At 41.0% G+C, this 22898-nt stretch overlaps 1 protein-coding gene across 1 annotated transcript in view; it reads right to left on the reverse strand.

Annotated features, from left to right (window-relative positions):
- Positions 1 to 2016: 2016 nt before the first annotated feature.
- The window catches only part of prpf40a (PRP40 pre-mRNA processing factor 40 homolog A), a 29881-nt gene continuing 8999 nt past the window's right edge, over positions 2017 to 22898 (reverse strand). Inside the window, exons 7-27 of the mRNA XM_083777488.1 lie at positions 22718 to 22762; positions 22513 to 22623; positions 22163 to 22283; positions 21911 to 21935; positions 19956 to 20177; positions 18863 to 18968; positions 15586 to 15650; positions 15321 to 15485; positions 13869 to 13977; positions 10716 to 10866; positions 10352 to 10485; positions 9093 to 9207; positions 6426 to 6517; positions 5742 to 5858; positions 5457 to 5594; positions 4408 to 4503; positions 4232 to 4318; positions 3557 to 3653; positions 3416 to 3477; positions 3125 to 3286; positions 2017 to 2489 (exon numbers count right to left, since the gene is read on the reverse strand). Of these exons, the coding sequence (XP_083633614.1) occupies positions 2400 to 2489; positions 3125 to 3286; positions 3416 to 3477; positions 3557 to 3653; positions 4232 to 4318; positions 4408 to 4503; positions 5457 to 5594; positions 5742 to 5858; positions 6426 to 6517; positions 9093 to 9207; positions 10352 to 10485; positions 10716 to 10866; positions 13869 to 13977; positions 15321 to 15485; positions 15586 to 15650; positions 18863 to 18968; positions 19956 to 20177; positions 21911 to 21935; positions 22163 to 22283; positions 22513 to 22623; positions 22718 to 22762 (2310 nt within the window). The 3' untranslated portion in view covers positions 2017 to 2399. The remainder of the gene's footprint in view (positions 2490 to 3124; positions 3287 to 3415; positions 3478 to 3556; positions 3654 to 4231; positions 4319 to 4407; positions 4504 to 5456; positions 5595 to 5741; positions 5859 to 6425; positions 6518 to 9092; positions 9208 to 10351; positions 10486 to 10715; positions 10867 to 13868; positions 13978 to 15320; positions 15486 to 15585; positions 15651 to 18862; positions 18969 to 19955; positions 20178 to 21910; positions 21936 to 22162; positions 22284 to 22512; positions 22624 to 22717; positions 22763 to 22898) is intronic.

Genomic DNA, 22898 nt, shown 5'->3' on the forward strand with positions numbered 1-22898 from the left:
TTGTACGATGCTTATAAGGTCTTTAAATAAAACTTTTTGAAATGTCTATGGGGAAAATGCATTGGGAATAATTTCCTGGGCCTGGCGTCGTCATGAAAGGGGGCGGGACTGCGACGTTCTATAGACATACTTACATTTTATTTGGACGGTGGCAATATCTGCCATTGAGCTCCATTATGAATTTCTCAAATTTGAAGGCACTATATTTCTAAAACTATGACACCTTTCAAAGATTCTTTTTCAGGCAAACATGGCCACCGTAAGATGAACCTAAGTAAATACGTTTGAATGGGCTTTCTAGGTGTAAGTATGTAGGACTAGTAGCATGCCAATGTTTTTGCTATTGGGCGTTTAAGTTAAATATCTCAGAAACTACAAAACATTTAAAAGTAAAAAGTTCCAGAATGTGTGCCCACAGTAAGCTGAATTATAAAAAGTGTGAATGTAGTTTCTAGGTGAAAGTGCTTTTCTGACGGGCCAATATCTGCCAAAAAAAGCTTCTTTACATAGTACATGAATAAACTTTCCTTAATGATTTATATCTGGTTTCAGTATTTATGATGTATTTTCTCTATTATTAAGGTTATTGTAGAGGACAGGACAGGTGTCGTGAGACATGGCCAAAGCATTTCCGGGGGTCCCCAGCCAAAAACGCCTGACCTAGGCAACCTTGTACCGCGGTACATGGTCAAAGCAGGTTCAAGGCCAGGCGGGCACCGAAGCCAATACTCATCGATGTAACCCAGTAAACCCATAGTAACAGAGTACATCGGGTTGGGATGCAGTACAGTTTGGCCCTACGGTGTTTCCACACAGTAAAATTGGGGGGTTATGGCTAAATAAATGACACCTACATTACTTTTATGTAACCATGGTAACAATGAAAATTAGGAACAAGATATATCAGAGAACGTCTTAAGCCACCTTTCAGATGGACTGTAAAAATGTTCTTCAGGATACTTGAACCCTAAACTTTACATTTCCACCACTGTGAATTAAGCATCACAACTGATTTTATTTACTAACACATGTGGAGCTTGACCTACTGACCAGTGTGCTGACCTTGCCATGCTTTGAATTAGATCAGTTTTTCATTGTACATCTTGCCTTAGAAATGTTAAAATAATTTTAAAGAGCACTAATGTCAGCCACTGTGAACTAAGCGTCATAACAGATTGAATTACTAACCTGTTGAGCTTGACCAGTGTGCTGGTCTTACTGTACATCTGACCGCTTGGATTTCATGCTTGTTTGTTTTATTTCTTGATGTAATAAACTTATGGTAAGTGGCATCAGATAAATGAGGGCGACTTGTAAAATACTATTAGATAGGGTTTTGGTTTTCATTATGTACATTGTACTGGAAATGTTCATCAACTGAAAGTAATGAATAATGCACGTGATCCTGGCTTGAAACCTTGATAGGCCAACTTCCTCGATCAGCTGGATAAAGCTGTGAACAGCATTTCCCCCATGGGAGCAAATAGGTCTAATTATTAGGGTGTGGTAATAATGCTATTGTTTTTTTTATCCTAACTGCACAGGACAGTTTTATGTGGCCGTTTACCTCTTGGATATTTATAATTGTGTTTTCAGGCAGGGAGACAAAACTCAATCATTGTCTATTTAACTGCTACTTCTATGATCACTCAATACCAAACAATGCACGCCCACTTGTTTATTTATCAAATGGATTTATCTATTTTCCCTTAGCCTCGCATATTGCCCCAGGCAGATTAAGTCTGACCCCTCTCAATTGAGGGAGGAGTCGGACTTCACGGCCAAAGTGGTGACGAGCCAACCAGATTTGTCTGGAACCAGGCTATAACCAACCAGGGCACAGTATGTGAATATGGGGCGGGACATTGCAGAAGAATATCTAACATTGAGTGGGATGAGACCAATATCCACGCAATGATATTAGTAAGTATAATAGTATCGCTATGCGAGGCAAATGTTCCCTAGAAAGTACTTCTAAATTGAGTAAATTCAAAACTCTATACAAAACAGTCACTGTGGCATTAGGATATGCTTTTAATTCAATATCAAAACGGTTGGCAAAGGAAAACATGTACAACTAGAATGGACTAAAATGGATCTAAAGCATAGTAAAGGCAACAAAAAGGGCTGTCAGACATGTCACCGAACATTAACCCATGCTGATATCATTAAAATCAAAGGTGTGATTTCAGCATAGCACCTTTCCCCATCATACTGAACATGGAAGCAGGTGTTCTCCTGTGCAGCCCATCACCAGTATGTGCAGTACAGTCAGATGAGCATGGGAGGGAATGCATGTTGTTAAGAAGTTGTAGATACAAGGATGACGAGGATGGTCAGAGAGAGGGACACATGATCATGGTGCGTCCAATTGGATGGTCAGAGAGAGGGACACGTGATCACGGTGCGTCCAATTGTTCCAGCAGAGTTCTTCTCCTCTTCTCCAGTTCCCCTTCACTCAGCTCGCTGCCCGACGTATCCCAGCCACCCTGCTCGGTCACATGACACAGCACGGAATAATCAGCCTTTTGCAACAGATCTAACAACTTCAGCCCTATATACTTCACCAGATGACAAATGGCAAAAGTAGAATCTAAAAGCTCACAATGCCTCACATTGTGTAGATCTATTTCTTTGTTTTATCTTTAAGAATTCTGAACATTTGCCCAAAACAGGGACACCAGGATAAATGGCATAAATTATGGTTAACCTTTCACTGTTACCTGTCAAAGCAGCCAGTAAGGCAGACAAACATGGTGCTACAGTCCCAGGTTTAAAAGTATTTGCCTCTCCAACTCCCACCCAGATAAGAATATCAACTAAATGTGCTGCATTAGTAAAGTATTTGCCTCTCCAACTCCCACCCAGATAACAAGAATATCAACTAAATGTGCTGCATTAGTAAAGTATTTGCCTCTCCAACTCCCACCCAGATAACAAGAATATCAAATAAATGTGCTGCATTAGTAAAGTATTTGCCTCTCCAACTCGCACCCAGATAACAAGAATATCAACTAAATGTGCTGCATTAGTTTTTGTTTTTCATAAATGAAAGCATTGGATGTTATGCTACTTTTTTTAAACTTTAGAAACTGAGTTCAGACACCAGAAAGCAAACACCAACCTCTTCTTTGGCAGCTTTCCTTTTAGGTGACTTCAGTCTGGATTCTGTGTGCGCTTTCCCTCGGGACCGGTCATTCTCTTTATCTTTCTCCTGGTCCTTTTCTCGCTTTCCATCGCGCTCGCGTCCTTGTCCTTTCTTGTCTCCGTCTGACTCGGGAGAGCCCTTGGGGGTGTAAAGGTCGGCATCAGAGCAGATATACAAACGAAATGCTCATACAGCCTCCCAAAAAATGTTTCAGTGGAAAAAGACAAAGGACATTGTACGTCTTTTAGGGCTCTTCGGTGCACTTACAGACTTATGGCGTCTCTTCTTTGTCTTCTTCTTGTGCTTCTTGGATTTCTTATAGCTTCTCTCTAGTTGTAACGGAATGAGGAACATCAGTGACTGGCCTTTTATATGTTATTCTGAAAAACGGCTGGGAAAGATACTCACCAGACTCTCCGCTAGAAGAGCGCTCAGATGGGGACTTAGACTGGGACCTCCTCCCCCCCTTCTTCTTGTGGTACTCATCATCCTCAGATTCTGAGCCCTGTTCACACACACACACACACACACACACACAGAGTTGTAACGCAAATGGTCAACCTTGTCCTTTCCCCATTTTGTTCCATTGTCATCAAAACATGGTTAAATAAAAACATACAACACAATACTTTAAATTGTGCTGTATTAACATGGCAAGTTTCACAACATCAAATATGTGGAGTGAAATTAGCCTAACAGCACGGATGTCTGTATATACTTCATTGCACTGTATTCATCCTTAGCATTGTTTTGCTTGAATTTGAGGAAAAAAGCACTCGTTTCCTTCAAATGATCTAAGCCAGTGGTTCCCAAACGTTTTAGCCCGTGACCAAAAAGAGAAATTAGACTTTTGCCCGGGACCCAAACTAGTGAAAACATCAGATCTACAAGCTCACAATGCAGCGCATGTATGTACTATGTATGCATGCATGTACGTACGTACACAGTATATAATAGTAATTAAAAACAAAATGTAGGAAACAAAAGATAGAGGGACCCATAAAATGTGTCTGTGACCCACAAGTGGGTCCCAACCCTGTGTTTAGGAACCAGTGATCTAAGCGCTTTATGATGATCACTAACCGATCGAGAGCGGGATCGCTTCCTGTGATGTTTCTTTGACTTCTTGGAGTGCTTTTTTGTTTTGGAATGGTGATGCTGGCATTCATGCTGTTGATGGAAAACATGTCAGTAAAACAAAACGGATAGTATACCTGAATTACAGTGGTCGCCTGTTGAGGTTATGTAATGAGGTTTACCTCCAAGACGTGCATGAAATCTTTAAATATCCTTTTCCTCTCAGATTCCAGAGTCACGTCTTCAAAGGCAGATTCTTTCAGGAATCTTTCTCTGACCTAGAAGGCCAAAACAAAGCCAATCAATCAGTGGTAGGGCTGCACCTATTGTTGATTATTCTCTTAGCAATTATTCGATTATTTTCCCTGTGTGAAGTGCAGAAGGGAGTGCGGAAGGGAGTGCGAATCCCGCATTGGTCTACTCAGACACACTGAACGCTGCACCAAAAGCCGAAGAACCCCTATCCAGAGAGCGACTCCTTAGTCTCTCGAGACTGAGGGATGCCAATGAGAATCTTATAATCACGTTTTTTTTGCAATACTATTTTAAGAGGCGCTATCACCTCCAACGTCTGGCTTTCAGACATGATGTCATGTGGCAGCCCAAAGTATAGACTTTTTAATTTTTATGTTTGCTTTAAAGGGACATTTCACCGCTAGAAGAAACTGCAGTCACTCAATGTTAATAGCATTTCTATTTTGTAGTAGATAACAGCAGCACAATTCCTAAGGCATCAGGATGCCTGAGGAAGGTCGCAAGACCGAAACGTTGCACTTTGACATTAAATAAAAAACTCTTGAACCAGCAAGTGGCAGTGTGCAGGTCTCCCTCCTTCTCCTACATGTTTACAACCTCACAACTAAAAATACCATTTAGGTAGATATTGTATTTTTAAAATCACACCCGTGTGAAGTGAGGGGCACTCTTATCATCGTACATCATCATCTCATACTGGCCAATCAGAATGCCTGTTGTCACAAATTTACGTCATATTTGGCAGACATTTTACCTAATTTCTCCTTTCATTGTCGATGGCAAATATGAGACATATGGGGACAAGATGACGTAAATTCTCCCATCATTGTCAATGGCATTTAATGTTTGTGTTGCGGACATTTTGTGGGGACAAAAGCTGTATATAGGAAGGGCTAGCACCCCTCAAAAATAAACGTGTTTTTGAGGGGCGTCATGCTTGTGAAAGCATGCGACTAAAATGCAGATAAGGACGTACTCCCTCCCATGCGGTCTCTGGCTCCAGGGGTGGCGTGGCCTGCTTTAGCATGCTCTTGAACGCTGCCTCTTTCCGTTTCATCTTCCTGGCCTCCTCCTTCTCTCGCTCCCTCTCTCTGGCTTCAGCTTTTTCCAGCAGCTGCACAGAATAACAAGGAAACATGAGACCTAGAGTTGAGTCGCCCCTTTGTCTGTAGACGGTAAGCTTGTGAGGAAATGGTGTGTTCATGTAGGATAATATGTAACTGTTACAGAGATGGCAGGTACAGAGGACAGGAGGTCTTACACTGTTGAAGGCCAGCTTGATGTTGCCTGCATCCAGCGTGGTGGCTCTCCTATCTGAGCTGATGACTGACCCGAAGTCTTCAAAGCCAGTGTTGACTTCAACCAAGTAGCCTTTATCCTGAGAGTGGTAACAGAAAGAGAAAGGTAATGAGCGTAAAGCACAAGACCATTAACACCATGGGGGTGCCGGGAAGAAGCTTTTACTATCAAAGCCCCCCCTTCCATTCCTTACAAAAACCGGGAGGCATAAGGTTCCGTCTTTACCTCATGATGTCACAAATAAAGTCTCTCTAGATGCGTTAATATTCCAAACAAGAAGTCAAAAATGAAGACAGAAGTATGCCCATCTGGTCAAAACCATGGAGAGCTCCATAGATTAAGAGATATGAGGCATTCTTTCTGAGCCGTAAACAAGTGAACGGCAGCGCGCATGCGCAAAACAGCAACGAGTATGGTGTAGAAAATCGGAATATTTAGTTTTTGTTTGATATCGATAAAGAAAGCAGTAGGATGTGTGTACAGTACACGTCCACTGGATCCATCGGTTGGATTAGATATGACGTTTGTACACGTCCTACGGACTAAATGTGTTAATAAAGGATTGTGTTGCTAAAAATAGATTTATATCAACGTTAGCTCGTTACATGAGAACGTGTTTTGGCTGAAACATAAAGCAAGAACACACCTTAAGGATGTCTTTGATGATCCTCTTCTCGTCGTGGTAGCGGGCCTTCAAGTCCTCCACATAAAACTTAAAAAGGTCCAGAGGAGTGGAGCCTGTAGAACAGACTTCAGGAATGAGCATTTGATGAAGTAATCTTGGCCCAAAACAGCCAGGAAAAATAAAGAAAAGTCAAATGTGGAAATGAATTTGAAGCCTCAGTCCCAAAAGAACACTGAAGGAACATTGAAACTTTTTATATTTTATATTCTGGAATGTCTTTATTTCAATGTACAGTATACAGCCATTCTGAACTCATGGAAGATGTTGTGTTTGTGCGCGTTAGGGCATTAACGACTTGAGATTTTTCCCAGTCGACTTGTCGGACAGTAATTTATCGATAAGTCGATTTATCGTTTCTGGCGGCGGGGGGGGGGGGGGGGGCGGACGCGGACGCGGACGCGGACGCGCGGGGGGGGGGGGGGATTTAACAGGGGCGGGTGGAGCTGCCGCGCGCTCAAATACGGAGCATGTCAAACATAGCACTGCGCATTCAGTGGCCTCTCCAATATGACACAGTCACAGTGCATGTATCATCTATATCAGAGGTTCCCAAACACCGGTGCCGGTCCGCGGGACACGTGGCACTGGTACGCAAGAGGGGAATTCTAAGTTTTGCGTGGTTTAAAAATGATCTTTGTATCTTTAGCAGCAGCAGCTGTAGGCTATTTTGTGACGATCACGTTAATGAAACCAAACGCTACACGCGGTTCCGGTACAGGATTATTATTTCATGTGAATCATGTCAAAATGAAAAGATGATGTTATCCAGGTAAAGTAGTGGTATTGGCACACAGCGCAGCAGCAGCACCGAGAACACAATGAGAGATATGACATTATTATTCTCCTCCTCCTCCTCCACAACTCGATAACGTTCTCATTTGTTACTCATTTTCTGAGCCATGCAAATAAACAACAACCCGCACTGACCGGAGACGGAGAGGTTCATGTGCGCTGCGCGTAAAGCTTAGCCAGAAACAGACAGTCATTGCGTCAGCATGCATGTAGCCTCGGGTCGGGAACCCAGACGTTATATTTCCAGCACGGAGGTGAGGGGGATATCGTTTGGGGGTAACGTTTGCGTGCTTCTATCTGTTACTTCTCTGACACAGCGCAGTTCAAACAGACTTCAGCCAGTCTCAATAGTTGGACACCGCGCGCTGAGAGCCACATAGCCTACACAGCTGCATTTGGTTTTTAATTAAGGGCGCGTTCTGAATGCAATGAAAAAAGGGGAGAAAAAAAAAAAAAAAGCTCAACTTTCGACTCGCGCTGCTGCGAGTCGACTCGTGACTCGTTTATCGATAAATCGATAAATCGATTTTTTGATGAATGCCCTAGTGCGCGTATGTGTGGTTCTAGTCCAGCATTTCCCAAACTTTTCAGTTCAAGACCCAAAAAAGAGAGGGACCCAAACTAGTGAAAATAGCACATCAACAAGCTCACAACGCATCGCTTCGCCTGCGTTATAAGCTTGTAGATCGGCTACTTTCACTACTTCTTTTCTACTACTTCTTTTCTAATTTATGGAACTTAGATTTCTCCCTGAAATTGCTGAAAATGTTTTGTTTTCAATTCATGAAAGATTTAGCTTTTTTGGGAATGTTTTTTGTAAATGTAAAAAATAAAAAATAAAGGGACCCATAAAAATGGGTCCGCGACACACAAATATTTCCCATCCACGGGCACAAGCAGTGATATCAGTGCAGCTTTCACCCGATCTGTGGTGTTGTTCTGTTGTCTGACGAGGGAAGCTACTAGCTAGTAGCTAGCATGGGAGCTAACGTTACACACGAGTTACACAATACACACTCGCTGCTGCGTTTACACGGGCAGACACAAAGACGAATGGGAATATCATTTGGAGCTTTAACAATGAATGATAGACTGTATCGTTGCGTCTGCCCGTGTTTAATGGTCAGGGTTTCACTGTCCACAGCAGGCAGACCTGTCAAAACTACGCACTTCCCAAAAGTTAGAGACATGCCACCACCTATAAAAAAAAACCACCTCTGGATCTCATTCCACTTTAATTTATTTTATTCCAAAGTCTTAGTTTTTCTCTAATAAAGTTGTTTTTATTAGTTTTCTCATGTTCTCCTTGAAAAGTGTCTTTAAGTACTCAGAGAAGCATTATATAAATAATATTATTATCACTATTATTATTACTACTTGTTTTATTGCCTATGCTTATGTAGAAAAAAAGCTCACTGCTCAGGTCAAATAGGCCTATTGATATGCGATTAAAATGTGATTAATTGAGATTAATTAATCACAAAGCCTCCAATGAATTAGATGTTTTTAATGGACCCATAAGTGTTTATTTATTAAGTTAGGTTTTGCCATAATCATGTCTTTTGCCATAATCAGGTAGCTTTACAACAAATATGTATTCGGTATTCGGTTTTCGGCCAACTGTTTCCTGTATTCGGTATTCGGTTTCGGCCAAGAATTTCCCTTTCGGTGCATCCCTAGTCCCGACCCGGTGTTTGGGAACCAGTGGTCTAGACTCTAGACAGTAAAGTCCACGTGCTGCTATGAAGCACGTGCGTGTGTGTGTGTGTGTGTGTGTGTGCTCTTAATGTGGTGTTGCAGACATGTGGTCCACGTGTGTCATGCATACAGTCCTACCCGGCTGGCCCAGCATGTTGGCGAAGCGGATGTCAGAGCTCACGGTCGGGTACATCTCCATCCAGGCAGACATGGAGTGGAGCTGACCATGATCATGGAGCTCATCCAGGAATTTCTGTTGGGTTAAAACAAAATTATATTTACACAGGTATATTATACAGGCTTTATCTATCCATTTACACTGGAAATCCCCATTTTCTGATAATGTTTTTGTGTGCGTAATATCTCATCTAAATTCAAGTTGTGGGGCAGGTGGATTATGCCCAAATAGGAACATGCAACAAAATATGGACACTGTTGTTAGGCAATGGTTGATGTCAGCTTTCTTAGGCAACTGATTGTGCCGTCAGACCAGAGGGAGGGAGAAAGAGAGACAGTGAGGGAGAGGAAAGAAAGACCTAGACCAGAGGGAGGGAGAAAGAGAGACAGTGAGGGAGGGAGAAAGAAAGAGCTCAATAAGAGAGAAGGAAGGAGTGGGAGAAGAGGACTATTTTACACATACTATGGATCTATGTCTATATATGAGTATGTATAAAACAGATTCTGACACATCTGTCTAAAAATCTGATTCAGGACAATACCTACATTTACCCGATGTGGTCTACATATAAGGCAAGACACCATCTCAATGACGAGGGCTCTCTGTGGCTACAGAGGCTTAACTCTCGACAGCTGAAAGCCGTGATACAACAGAGAGCTGTGTCCCAAGTGGGCCACACTGGCTGCGTACTGCCAGAGGCTTCTCTTTTCAGAACTGCTTAAAAACAGCCTTCAGGAGAAGGCCACACTGTGCATCTCAAGTTGCAGAGAAACTCTGGATACAGATTTGACTTCATGTTTGACTTTGCAGCATAAGTTTACTGCCACGAAGAACCAGAGAAAATACAATGATGAAAGCCAATAGCATTTATATTGATATTTTGAAAGGACTTTATGTGCAAATACATCTTCATTAAATATCTAGGTGATTTGGTTTGATTAAGTCATTCATTCTTATAGCCTATCACAGGGGTTCTCAACCTGTGGGGTCCCCAGATTATTAAAAAAAATATATATATATATGACCACCAAAAAGGTATATTTATTAGGTAAACTGAAATATTCACTGACATTCTGACCAGCTTTATCAGATGGAAGATACCCATTATATTATAATATTTTTTCAAATATGAATTTCTCTGGTAAGTTGTGTAATGAGTAAATGTGAAATGTGTCAGGGGAACTTTTCTATAGCCGACATTGTTTGATAGTGCTCTCACCTGGAAAGACTCTCTGTTCTTGCGTTGTCGTCTTCTCTCCCTCAACAGAGTCTTCTGCTTCTCATCCTCCTCTTCCTTCTCCAGAGCTCGGATGTGCTCCTCGAAACATATGAGAGCGTCCTCCTTGTCCATGTCTGTCGGTACATAGTAGGGATGTTAATAGTTAATCGCCGTTAAGAAATTATTCACAGTTAACCATTCATCGTTTTCCACAAATAACTCAGCTAGTGTGTACGTTAAGAAAGAAAAACGAACAATAAAGAGCATGAACATGCAACTTAAATGTGAAGATGAATTAATAGTAATGAATGGTGGTTGTTAATCAGTGGTATGTGAACAAATGTGTATGCGTTTGCTCGCTTACTCTGCAGCTCCTCATCTTCAGCGAATGTGGGGTTGTCCAGTAAGTATTGCTGAGCCTCAGACCAGGTGGTGCGGTAGGTGACATTGGCCATGTTGTCCAGAATGTTTTTAAGGGCTTCCCAGTTCCTCTTCCTGAGCTGCTTGGCTTGTTCCTGAAGCACCATATTTGAGCATAGGAGAGCAGAAGAAAAGATTAGGATTTAACCAATGGCAGACAGGTTGAATGGGCACAAATACAATGGGGGCACTTCAATGTTGGTTTTGTAGATTTATTGTATTTATTGTATTTATTGTATCAAATAACTTAAAGGACGCCTGTGTAGATCTAAACTTAACACAATTAATCGCGGAGCCAACCAGATCCAATTTGAAAAGACCCCAAATGTCCACTCTCCTTGATCTTATTCTGACAAACAGACCAGACAAATACACCTCTAGTGGCGTGTTTGCTCTTGGTGTTAGCGACCATTGTCCGATTGCCTGCATCAGAAACGATAGGCTAGAAAGATCTAAGCCAAAAATTCTAGTTAGGAGAAATTTTAAAACCTTTAATGCACAAGCATTCTCATATGATCTTCATCATAGTAATCTGCCAAATATCTTCCACATACCTGATGCCGAATCTGCACTTGATTTTTTTTTTTTATCACTTCTTACTCTTTGGCTGATAAACATGCTCCATTTTAAAGAAATTGAGTAAAAGACAGGTCAAATAAATGGTTCACGGATGAATTATCTTCACTACTTCAGTCACGAAATAAAGCCTGGACCTTAGCCAGACGCTCAGGTGACCCCTCTCACTGGATGGCTTTTAGACTACGAAACAAATGTACTGCACTGGTGACTAAAGCCAAATCAAACTATTATGTACATCTACTTGGAAATAATTCTACTCACCCTAACCCCAAAAAGTTTTGGAATATAATAAACACCACTAGAAAACAAAATACTACTGCCCTTCCCACTCACCTCAGCATGGGAAATGATGTCCTAACTAATGAAAAATAAATATGTACATCTTTTAATAACCACTTTGCTGCTGCGGGCCACTTATTTGACAACTTGCTCATGAGAAATGCCACCTCTGCTGACAATTTGCACATAGGAAATACTGCTGCTGCTGCTGCTGTCTCCATTAGAGATAGCTTTCTGTCTGCCTCAGAAACTCCTTTTTCTTTTACCCCTTTTAACACCAGTGAGGCATTTCATGCTCTTTCCACCATAGACCCAAAGAAATCAGTTGGGGAGGACAATCTGGACCCTATCCTTCTGAGGGCCTCCACTCCCTTAATTACAGAACAAATCTGCTATATTTTCAATTTGTCCATTTCATCTGGTATTATTCCCAGAGCCTGGAAAACGGCTCATGTGGTTCCCCTGCACAAAGGACAAGATAAAAATGACCCAAATAATTATCGTCCAATTTCCAAGTTATCATGTCTTGCTAAAATTCTTGAATCCCTGGTAAATAAGCAACTTAAAGTGTTCTTACATAATAATTCAGTTTTGAGTCCTTACCAATCTGGTTTCCGGGCCAAACACAGTACAGTAACTGCCACGACATTAGTTTTAAATGATATTGCCTCAGCATTGGATAACAAGCTATTTTGTGCTGCACTATTTGTAGACCTATCGAAAGCTTTCGATACCGTGGACCATACATTGCTTTTAGAAAGATTATGTCATATTGGTTTTGATCCAATTGCCTGTACATGGTTTAAGAATTACCTCTGTGAGAGACATCAATGTGTTAAAGTTGGAACTGTAAAATCAGAGTTCCTCCATATATCTAAAGGAGTACCCCAAGGCTCGATTTTGGGTCCCATACTGTTTATTATATATATTAACAATATTGTAAATACATTACAGACCTGTAATGTACATTTATATGCTGATGATACGATCTTATATTGTTTCTCAGACTCTGTGGAGAAATCTACTCATATGTTGCAACTTGCCTTTGATGTTTTCCAGAAATCATTGCTGGATTTAAAACTGGTTTTGCTTATGTTTTTTACAAAGAAAATAGCTTTAAATGAAAATTATCCTCAGCTTTACACCTCTAATGGCATCACCATTGAACGAGTACCTTTTTATAAATACCTCGGGACCTGGCTAGACGAGAAACTTACTTTTAAAACACACATTGAAATTTTAACAAAGAAATTGCGAATGAAGCTTGGCTTTTTTTACCGAAACAGATCCTGCTTTCCTTGGCCTACCAGAAAAAGACTAATTGAAGCACTTTTCATCTCCGCTCTGGACTACGGGACATTATATACAGAAACGCATCAGCTACCACACTTAAAATCTTGGACCCAGTTTATCATTCTGCCCTCAGATTTATAACAGGCGACAGCTATAACACTCATCATTGCATACTATATAATAAGGTTGGTTGGCCCTCCCTTGCGACAAGGAGAGACCAACATTGGTTTTTATTTATATATAAAGCTCTAATTGGGAACTTACCTTCTTATTTAAATTATCTTTTAAAATGGAAAAACATTTCTTATCATACACGCTCCCAAGAATATTTGATGCTTGAGACCATACATGCCTCCACTACATCTGGAAAGTCTGCCTTCAAGTGCGCTGCCCCACACACTTGGAACACCTTACAGACTTCACTAAAATACAGCTCTCTTCCTTCTCTATATCGCTTTCATCTTGACATATCAACGCTGGTAAATATCAACTGTACCTGTTTTAATTGAGCACTATGCAATGTTCCCTTATTATTATTATTATTATTATTATTATTACCAGTAATATTTTACTCTATTTATCTATGTTTTGTTTTCTTGTTGTTTTCTTGTTTTATGTTATGTTACATTGTAACTGTACATTGTTGATGTGTTGTAATCTCGGCACCACTGAAAAAGAGGGTCCCAGCCCTCAGTGTGTTCTCCGAGAACTAAATAAAGGTTGAAATGAAAAATGAAAAATATTGTAGAAATTGAAGAAATATTAGGCGTTAAATGTCATTAAAACATATGCATTTGGCCCCCATTTTTTTTAAAGGTGCCAATGTGCCTGTGTGTGTGTGTGTGTGTGTGTGTGTGTGTGTGTGTGTGTGTGTGTGTGTGTGTGTGTGTGTGTGTGTGTGTGTGTGTGTGTGTGTGTGTGTGCCTGTGTGTGTACAAGGTCAGACCTTCTCTTTCTTTGCCAGGTAGAACAAGACATCTTCATAGATCTCCAGTCTGTCTCTCTCAGGGACGCAGCTCCACACCTCCATCTCACTGAACATCTGTTCTGCTTTCCTGTTTGGCACAAAGAGAAACGGCCACAATGACATGCATCCACATGGGGGCAGCATTTCAACACTCCTTATGCCTTGCACAGACGAGCTAAACCATGATATACCCACTGCATGGATTCTTCCACCAAAACGATGGTAAAAGTTTAGACAGTTTGGATTAAAGGTCTCGAATACAAATACAAATTGTCCAAAGACACTGAGAAAGCAGCGGATGACTGGAGACTCACAGAGTCAGACAGCCCTGCTGTCACTCTCCAGCTGCCCATTGTGTGTGCCTTCCCAGAATATAGATCCAGTTAACGCAACAATTCTGGTGCCAGCCATGCTCTTGAACTGGCCCGTTGTCAAGGTCGCAATTCGATTGGCGAGCGCCCTCCGGCTTTGGGAGGGTTTGTCACTTTCACACCCAAACAACTGACCAGAATGTGCTAGTCTGCTGAATGTAAACATTAGTCAGAAAGATCAAAACACATCATTTTAATTAGAAAATAAGACAACCTAATCGCTCTACTTTATTCTGTAAAATGTATATTCATAAGGGGAAGAAAAAGAGATAATTAAAATTAAAAGCAACTAATAACATATCCATTTGAACCCTTTAAGACCTGAGACCAGATTCTACAAAATATCTTCTAAATCATGACGGTTTTCTGAAAAGCCTATGTTTCTATGTCAGTGTGGTGCTCAAACTATTTCATGTCAAGGACCCAAAAGATCATACTGTATGTATTTGGCCGCTGACCCTCCTCTGAAAATATGTTGTTCCAGGGACCTCTCGAAGCAAAGATTTGAGTTAAAAGCAGATTTGAGTTAAAAGCCGATCTACAAGCTCGTAGTGCGGGACTCGGTGCTGCGCTATGAGCTTGTAGATCTGCTATTTTTTCAACAAATAGTTTAAAATAATGGTTAAAGTGGTTAAAAGCTATACGGCGACACAGACACGTGCGTCCTCAGGTCTTAATGGGTTAATGGAGACTAGTGAGAAAGGGGAAGTCAGATTCCATAGATCTATAGATCTGATTGATAGTTGATAGTATAGATAGTATAGATCTGATTGTCTGATAGTTTGAGCTGCAGCCTGAATCTGCTGATTCACCAAATTACTTGTCACCTTCCAAATGTGACGAATGGAATGGAAACCGATTCCCACAACCGCAGTCAATGTATTCTATAGGGGTTACAATAATAGTACTGTAGGTGCGTGATGATGTGCAAAGCAGAGCACACCACTAGTGACCTTTCATTTCAATTTGCATAATCACATCGACAATTCAGCAAACAGAAAATCAATGACACTGGAAATGATAGATACATGGGAGTGTGAGACTGCACTGCTGCGCTTACTTGTATCGGGTGGTAGAGGTCATCTTCTCGTGATTCTCCAAGAACCTCTGGTACGTCTCTTTAGACTCTTTGTATTTAATCCTAGCCTCCTCCTTCTCCTCTTTCTCTGTCTGGACCTTGTAAGCGTTGAACGCCTGCTTCTTCTCACTCAGTTTGGGCAGGGCACTTCATTGGGAAAGGGAAATAATAAGACGTCAGTTAGACACAGGTTCAATGGCTTTACCCGTCATAAAGAAGGTGGATTGACTTCAGGTGGAGAGGGTACCTGTAGCGAGGGTCGTTGATGATCATTTTCATAGCCTGCTCCCACGAGGCGTTGGATGACACGCCCTGCAATCCAAAGACAACACAACTTGAGTTTGTGTTGAACCTCAAGAGCGGGACTGTGCCATTACGCTGAACACAGGTACATTTACATATATATTGCATGAATACATAAAAAGGAACAACCCCATTATAGCTGCGGAACAAAGGGGACTGGGATTGAAACGTGGTCATGTAGTGTACTGTACATGAAGCATGTGACACACAAAGAAAGTGTGTCTGTGCACCTAGGCTGGTAACCGTCACAGGTTCAAGTCCCGACGACCATTTCTGCGTGTCCCCCCCGTTTCCGTACTATAATCTATCAATAAAGGCAAAAAGGCAACAAAATAAAATCTTAAACAAAATACTAAATTAAGCATGTGTCAGGTTAGCCCCAGTTGGAGTTGAACTGCTTTGGCTTCAAACAGAAAAGTTGACGGTTGACGCATTCTCTTAATTACTAATAGATGTCAGTTTAAGAGGCGTGTGTTGGAGTGCCAATAATTCAAACAGATGGAAGCTAGTACTTATGTAAGTGTTCTTTCAGCCTCATGCCTACTCCCACAGAGAATCCATCATCCATTATGAACAGATTTCCACTGCATGCATCTGCCTTGTCAGTTGTCACAGTTATTCTAAGTCAGCGAGGCGTGCCGCTCTGTCTCACAGTCGTAATCCCAGGCAGCGCCCTATGCCTTTGATCCAATAACGCTAATCATAAAGACAGAGTCATTAAGATCTTGCAGGGAAATGGCAAGCAATCTCAGAGAGCTTTGTGCACCAAATTAAAATGAACTAAATATAGCAGCATTGGGTGGTGGGAAGGCGCTGAGCCACCAAACGCACAAACACAGTCCACGGCAACAGGAGGTGAGGCTTAATAATTGTAGCTAAAACCTCCCTGGGGGCTCATGAGGAGAAACGGGGATTAGATACAGATCGAAACACAAAGGCTGCCCTGGTAGACAGTCAGCATCAGGAATGGCCACATAGGTGGCTGAATTGCCATGGCGTTTAAGGTGCACCCATGCTAGAAATTGAAAATAAACCGTTCAAACTATATTTAAGGGTTAGTCCTTTGAGCTATACTTTGAAAGCATTTCCCAACAGGAAAGATTTACAAACTAGAACCCACATCAACACACAGCAATCAACATAGCTATTGACAATATGAGGATCTGGTCTTGTAAAAGCTGGAGATTTAACACCTACATAAGTTCTAATTAGTAGAAGGGCCTTACATTTCCAAAACAAAAATGCCCATACAACCAGAAAATTACCTAAGTAAATCCAGTGTGCAGCATTTTTTATTCAGGATGCAGCTAAGCTGAATATATATATATTCAATGTATTAAACCGAGCTAGCCAATTGCGTTCATTCTTCGTATATTTTAAAAACGGAATCTGGGAAAAGAATTTTAGATCAAAAGTAGGGATGTACCGATGAGACATTTTGGCCGATATCGATATCCGATATAATTCATTGGTGTTCTGGCCGATAACCGATATAACCAATGTCGATATCTCATTCTGTATTTAAAAAATTATAATAATTTTGTCCATTCTGAAAAAGGCTTATAAATACTGAATTTAAAAAAGCAATGCCTCTTTATTCCAAAACTAGGGATGTTATTGAAATGTTGGCCCATATCCAAACATTAACAGCTAGAATGTAGTATTTTATTTAAAAACACGTTTTTTCAACGTAATTATAATAAATAGCTGCTATATTATTACCGATATATTATTTTTATATTGATTTGATACCAATATTGCATTTTAATGCGAATGAATTGCTCATCCCTAATAAAAAGCGTTTGAAAAAAAGTAAACAACTGGAGGTGGCCATCTCACTTCTGTATTTCCAGTTTTATCCATCACATAGCAACCGAAAGGCATACGATATGTTGCATACGAGCATGAATATAAACCCTCAAAAGACGAAGGCTACAGTTTTATTAGTGTTAAATGAATGAAAATTAGAAAAAGGTCAAATCAGTAGTTTCAAGAATGTCAGTTAACACCCCAATCGTCCAGGACGAAGTTCACCGTCCTTCCATTAGTAACACCCAGCACAAAGTTTTATCCAAAAGACGAAGATTATTGATATAACAACCGATCGCATCGCTCCACAGCCTAGGAATGTTGTGTAACAGTGGGACGTCAACGAAAATGTTCCCCCCGTTTAGCAGATGAGAACGAAAGACTTAAAATGTTAACTCGCGATCTAAATCATCCCGTCCAATTCTAAGAAAAGATCATGTGTTAGACGCATAGACTGTAAAAAATATGGACAAAGCGTTCCCCGGGTCTAACATAAAATGAAGCCTGTCAGTCCTTGAATTGTAAATCGCCATCTTTCTAGATCCGTTTTGGCCCACCTGGCCATTGGCTGGCCCAGACAACGAGGCGGGACTTCCCCCCTTCTTCTTAGTTGGTTTTTATTTTGACTCGAGTGGGTGGGGAATCCCGATCATAGACTGTAACGGTAGCCATGCCCCTCAGAACATACGCGACTTTATGGTCATTGTTTTAATAAATGGGACCATAATTTTCCAAAAAGAATATTATGACATTAGAAATGAGACTTTAAACTAGTGACTGGAAGCAGAAAGTATTCATGACCATGTTTATTAAGGTAATACAGTCTAGGTGAAGTTGGGCCCAAATACATGGACTTCTATGGGGCTATGGGTTTTTTTGGGCCCAATGACAGCGCCACAACAGGCCATTATATGAACTTTTAGGAAATCCCGATTTCCTTAGTGGCTTCACAAACTGACTGCCCCCCTGGTTAGACGGTCCACCGCGGTCCAGTCGCTAGTCGTGGTAGATTTAATCTTACCTCCCGTTGTTGATCGCCGTTAGTGTTTTGGCTACATTTAGCTGCTACATCCACATCCGGTCCATCGGTAAAAGTGCTCCGCTGCTATAAATCGCTTGGCCTCTATGATTTAATCAGGATTAAATAACCACGGGCAATCGGAGTGTTAATTCGGTCCGAACGGTTGTCGCATACAGTAGGACATCTACTCGCCAACATAAACACTGATTCACTGATACTAGTCCAGCAATGATACTAGTTTATATGTTTCACTGCTAAATACCAATTAACATACACTGACAGTGTGTGGCCCACATAGACAAGACAAAGTGCAGCATCTCCACTCCGCTCTGTATTTGACCTAGTTGACTCTTTATAGTAATCACATGTGACATCATGGCTGAAGACGCACCTTCTCCTTCAGCAGCTCCTTGAAGGCCTGCTTGGCTTCCTCTTTTGTGTTCCACTTATAGGTCTTCTTCTGAAGCTCTGGACGCTCTACCTTGACAGTCTCAGTACTTGGGAAGGTAAAAACAGAAAACAAAACGGGTCATATTGCTTTCATTTGAAGAAGTAAACAGGTTTAGTCTCCAGAAATATTTTTGTAAATACTTTCAGCTTAGATACAGTATGATGCGATGGGTCAGGAAAACACTAGTCTTCCTATAAGCTCAGACATAAAATTAAATTGTACACTTTTTTTCTTGTACTGCAGGGCCTTTCTACAGCCACCTTATGGGAAGGTTTACTGGACATACACATAAAACAAGATATTGCCTATGAGAGATGCCAGGCACAAAACTATTTAATGTAGCCACTTGAACCATAGCATCTCTATTCTGGGGGAACTTTCCCCGAAAAATAGCTCTATGATCAATAAAGACATTTGGTGTAGGGGGTAAAAGGTGCGGACCAAGTACCTTAGCTGACCCTACTTAAGTTTAATAAGTATAGAGGGTTTTAGTGGTTAAATTATTTAATAGAATACATTGGGCACATGTAAGGTTGCACACACTGGGATTAACAGATTCCAATGTATGCAGGAGATGACCTTCGAGTGCAGGGGATATTGTATGTAATTTTGGTTGCTGTTTTTGAGGACCTATAAGTGGACATCTATATGCAGGTGACGGTGAATAATTCATGGGGGAATTATATTTCCATTTGTTTCCATATTCATTCCTTTCATCGGTTTTACAGTGCATAGGGAGGTTATAGGATCTTTAGAACTATCGTATCTTTTTATTGTCATTGTCCATCAATGTCAAAATATGGAACAAATGAAAGAATTATACAATATATGGGAGAGATGGGGTAAGTAACCAGCCATTTCATAGACTTGCAAGACAAGGCAATAAAATACCATAAGGTGGGACTCTCTACCTCTGCAAACACATTGACATCACACACTATGGTCTTCTTATGTCTGCGTGACCCCATGATGCGGGGCTTGCACGTGGCTGATTGCAGCAGTCAGTCTATTCGTCTCCGTTATCTGACATTACCTGACTGGGACTTCGACGGCAGCAGAGCTCTCTGCAGAGGGAAGCGGCGCATCAGCGGCGCTAACCTCGGGCACGTGATGCATGGCCACCTGGGACAGGTGTTCCTCCGAGGGTGCAGGCGCCATGGCCTCGGCCTCCATCGCGGTTGTCATGACAGCCACCGTCGGATCTGCATGCAGGATGGGGACAGGCATTGTGCCGGGAGCCGCAGTCTCTGTCACCCTGCAATCATCAGATCAATGATGAGTGACAGGCCCAGTCATATGGCATGACGGCCTCGTCAGTTGGAATAACAGTAAATGTTGCTGCTTCGAATGAAGTGGGTCAGTCCTCCTCCCACGAGTGGAAATATATAAATATATAAACTACAGGTCCATCTCAATGAATTTTGTAAAAGTTCATTTTCTTCTGTAATATAATTCAAAAAGTGAAACTTTCATATATTCTCAATTCATTGTGCATAAAGTGAAGTATTTAAAACCTTTTTTTGTCTAATCTTGATAATTATGGCGTACAGCTCATGAAAATCAAAAAATCCTATCTCAATAAATTAGAATATTTTGCAAGACCAGTAAAAAAAATGTTTTTTTAAACAAGAAATGTCGACCATCTTAAAAGTATATTAATGTATGCAGTTAATACTTGGTCTGCGCTACTTTTGAACAAATTGTTTAATCAATGGGGCGTGGCATGGAGGTGATCAGCCTGTGGCACTGTTGAGATGTTATGGAAGCCCAAGTTTGCTTTGATAACAGCCGAAGATTAATTTGTATTGTTCAGTCTTATGCCTCACACCTTCCTCTTGACAATACAACCTAGATTATCTGTGGGGTTCAGGTCAGGCCAGTTAGCTGGTCAGTTAAGCACAGTAATACCATGGTCAGTAGACCAGTTACTAGTAGTTTTGGCTCTGTGGGCAGGTGCCAGATCGAGCTGGAAAGGAAAATTAGCATCTCCATGAAGCTTTTCAACATACTGAAGCACAATGTACTCTAAAAAGATGGCTGTGTTGAAACCATTGTTAAGTTCTCACTGTCAGTGGATCAACACCATAGAAGATAACATGGCCTAAATCATCACTGTGTTTTGTCATGTCCAGAGACTCAACACACACTGCTGGAAAAGGAAGATCAGCATCAACATAAAGCTTGTCAATGTACGGAGGCACACAGTGCTGTAAAATATCATAATAGATGGTTTCAACACATTACATACATACATTGTGCTTCAGTATGTTGACAAGCTTCATGGAGATGCCAACTTTCCTTTCCAGCTCGATTTGGCACCTGCCCACAGAGCCAAAACTACTAGTAACTGGTGTACTGACCATGGTATTACTGTGCTTAACTGACCAGCCAACTGGCCTGACCCCCACATAGAATCTAGATTGTATTGTCAAGAGGAAGGTGTGAGACAAATTAATTAATTTACGGATGTTATCAAAGCAAACCTGGGCTTCCATAACACCTCAACAGTGCCACTGGCTGATCGCCTCCATGCCACGCACCATTGATGAAATGATTTGTTCAAAAGTAGCCCAGTCCAAGTATTAACTGCATCCATTAATATACTTTTCAGATGGTCGAAATTTCTCGTTCAATATTTCTCGTTCAATATATAAAGATATATTTGTTTTTAGTGGTCTCGTAAAATATTCTAATTCATTGAGATAGGATTTTTTTTAATTTTCATGAGCTGTTGAATGAATTGAGAATAATATGAGTTTCACTTTTTGAATTATATTACGGAAGAAAATTAACTTTTACAAAATATTCTAATTCATTGAAATGGACCTGTATAATATGGGTAGGTTTTTTTGCTGACAGCAAAACAAATTATTGTCTTTCATCTCTTTTCAAAGATGCATGTTTTGTGAGAAATTATATTAAAAGACCGTCTGAAATTAGATTTAGCACATTGTGTCGGGTAGGTAAAGATAAACAGGAGGCTCTTACCCATTTTCCTCTGCTTTGATCATGGCTGGGAGAGACAAAATCAGAATGCTGGTAAGAAACAATATCTTTCCATTTTAAAAGCGCATTTCAGATGAGGAAAGAGCCAGAACAAATGTACTGGAAGAGATGCTATTCGTCCAATACCCCCCCCCCCCCCTCCCAATTTAAGGTAATACACAATATTATCAGTAAAAGATGGTCATTTGCTGTGGCTAAAACACAAAAGCTTGCTATTAATCATTGGCTCAGTACCTTCCAGATCCTCCAATTCTTTGGGTTTGGTCCATCTGGACTCCTTAGTCTGGGAGTTATAATAGTAAGGTTTTCCTGTGTCTGACTTGTACTCCTTCCAGGGGCATTTGGACAACATTTGCTGTTACACAGGAAATAAAACGGTTACAGTCAATACTGCCATGTGTTCCCACATCAACACTCAAAAAGGTTTCTCGTGTGTGTGTGTGTGTGTGTGTGTGTGTGTGTGTGTGTGTGTGTGTGTGTGTGTGTGTGTGTGTGTGTGTGTGTGTGTGTGTGTGTGTGTGCGTGCGTGCGGCCACAATTCACTAAATGCATGTGATGTTTTTTGTTTTTTTTAATAGTTTTACTTCTGCAGGAGACTTGAGATCATCTGGTTTCTCCCAAGTGGACTGCTTGGTCTCAGTATTGTAAAAGTATGTCTTCCCATCCAGGGACTTGTGCTCGGTCCACACAGACTTCTGTGGAGGATGAAAAGAAGTGGCAAGATCAGTTGCTCAGTCAGTTATTATATTCAGTGTTTTAAAAAACATTGTCAATATCTAAAGGGCATACCAGCTTCTTTGGTGCTTCATCCTGTGGTGACCCATTTGTGGTGCTCTGAAAGACAAAAGAACACATGAAATGGCTGAGTGACTACCATAGCATTATTAAAGGCACAACAAGCAAAACACAGAGGGAATGAGGGTACCAAGCTGAACACTATATTCTCATCATATTTGAATGAGTATAAAAC

This window comes from Protomyctophum parallelum, assembly GCF_964188405.1.
Source record: "Protomyctophum parallelum genome assembly, chromosome: 11".
Classification (NCBI taxonomy): domain Eukaryota; kingdom Metazoa; phylum Chordata; class Actinopteri; order Myctophiformes; family Myctophidae; genus Protomyctophum; species Protomyctophum parallelum.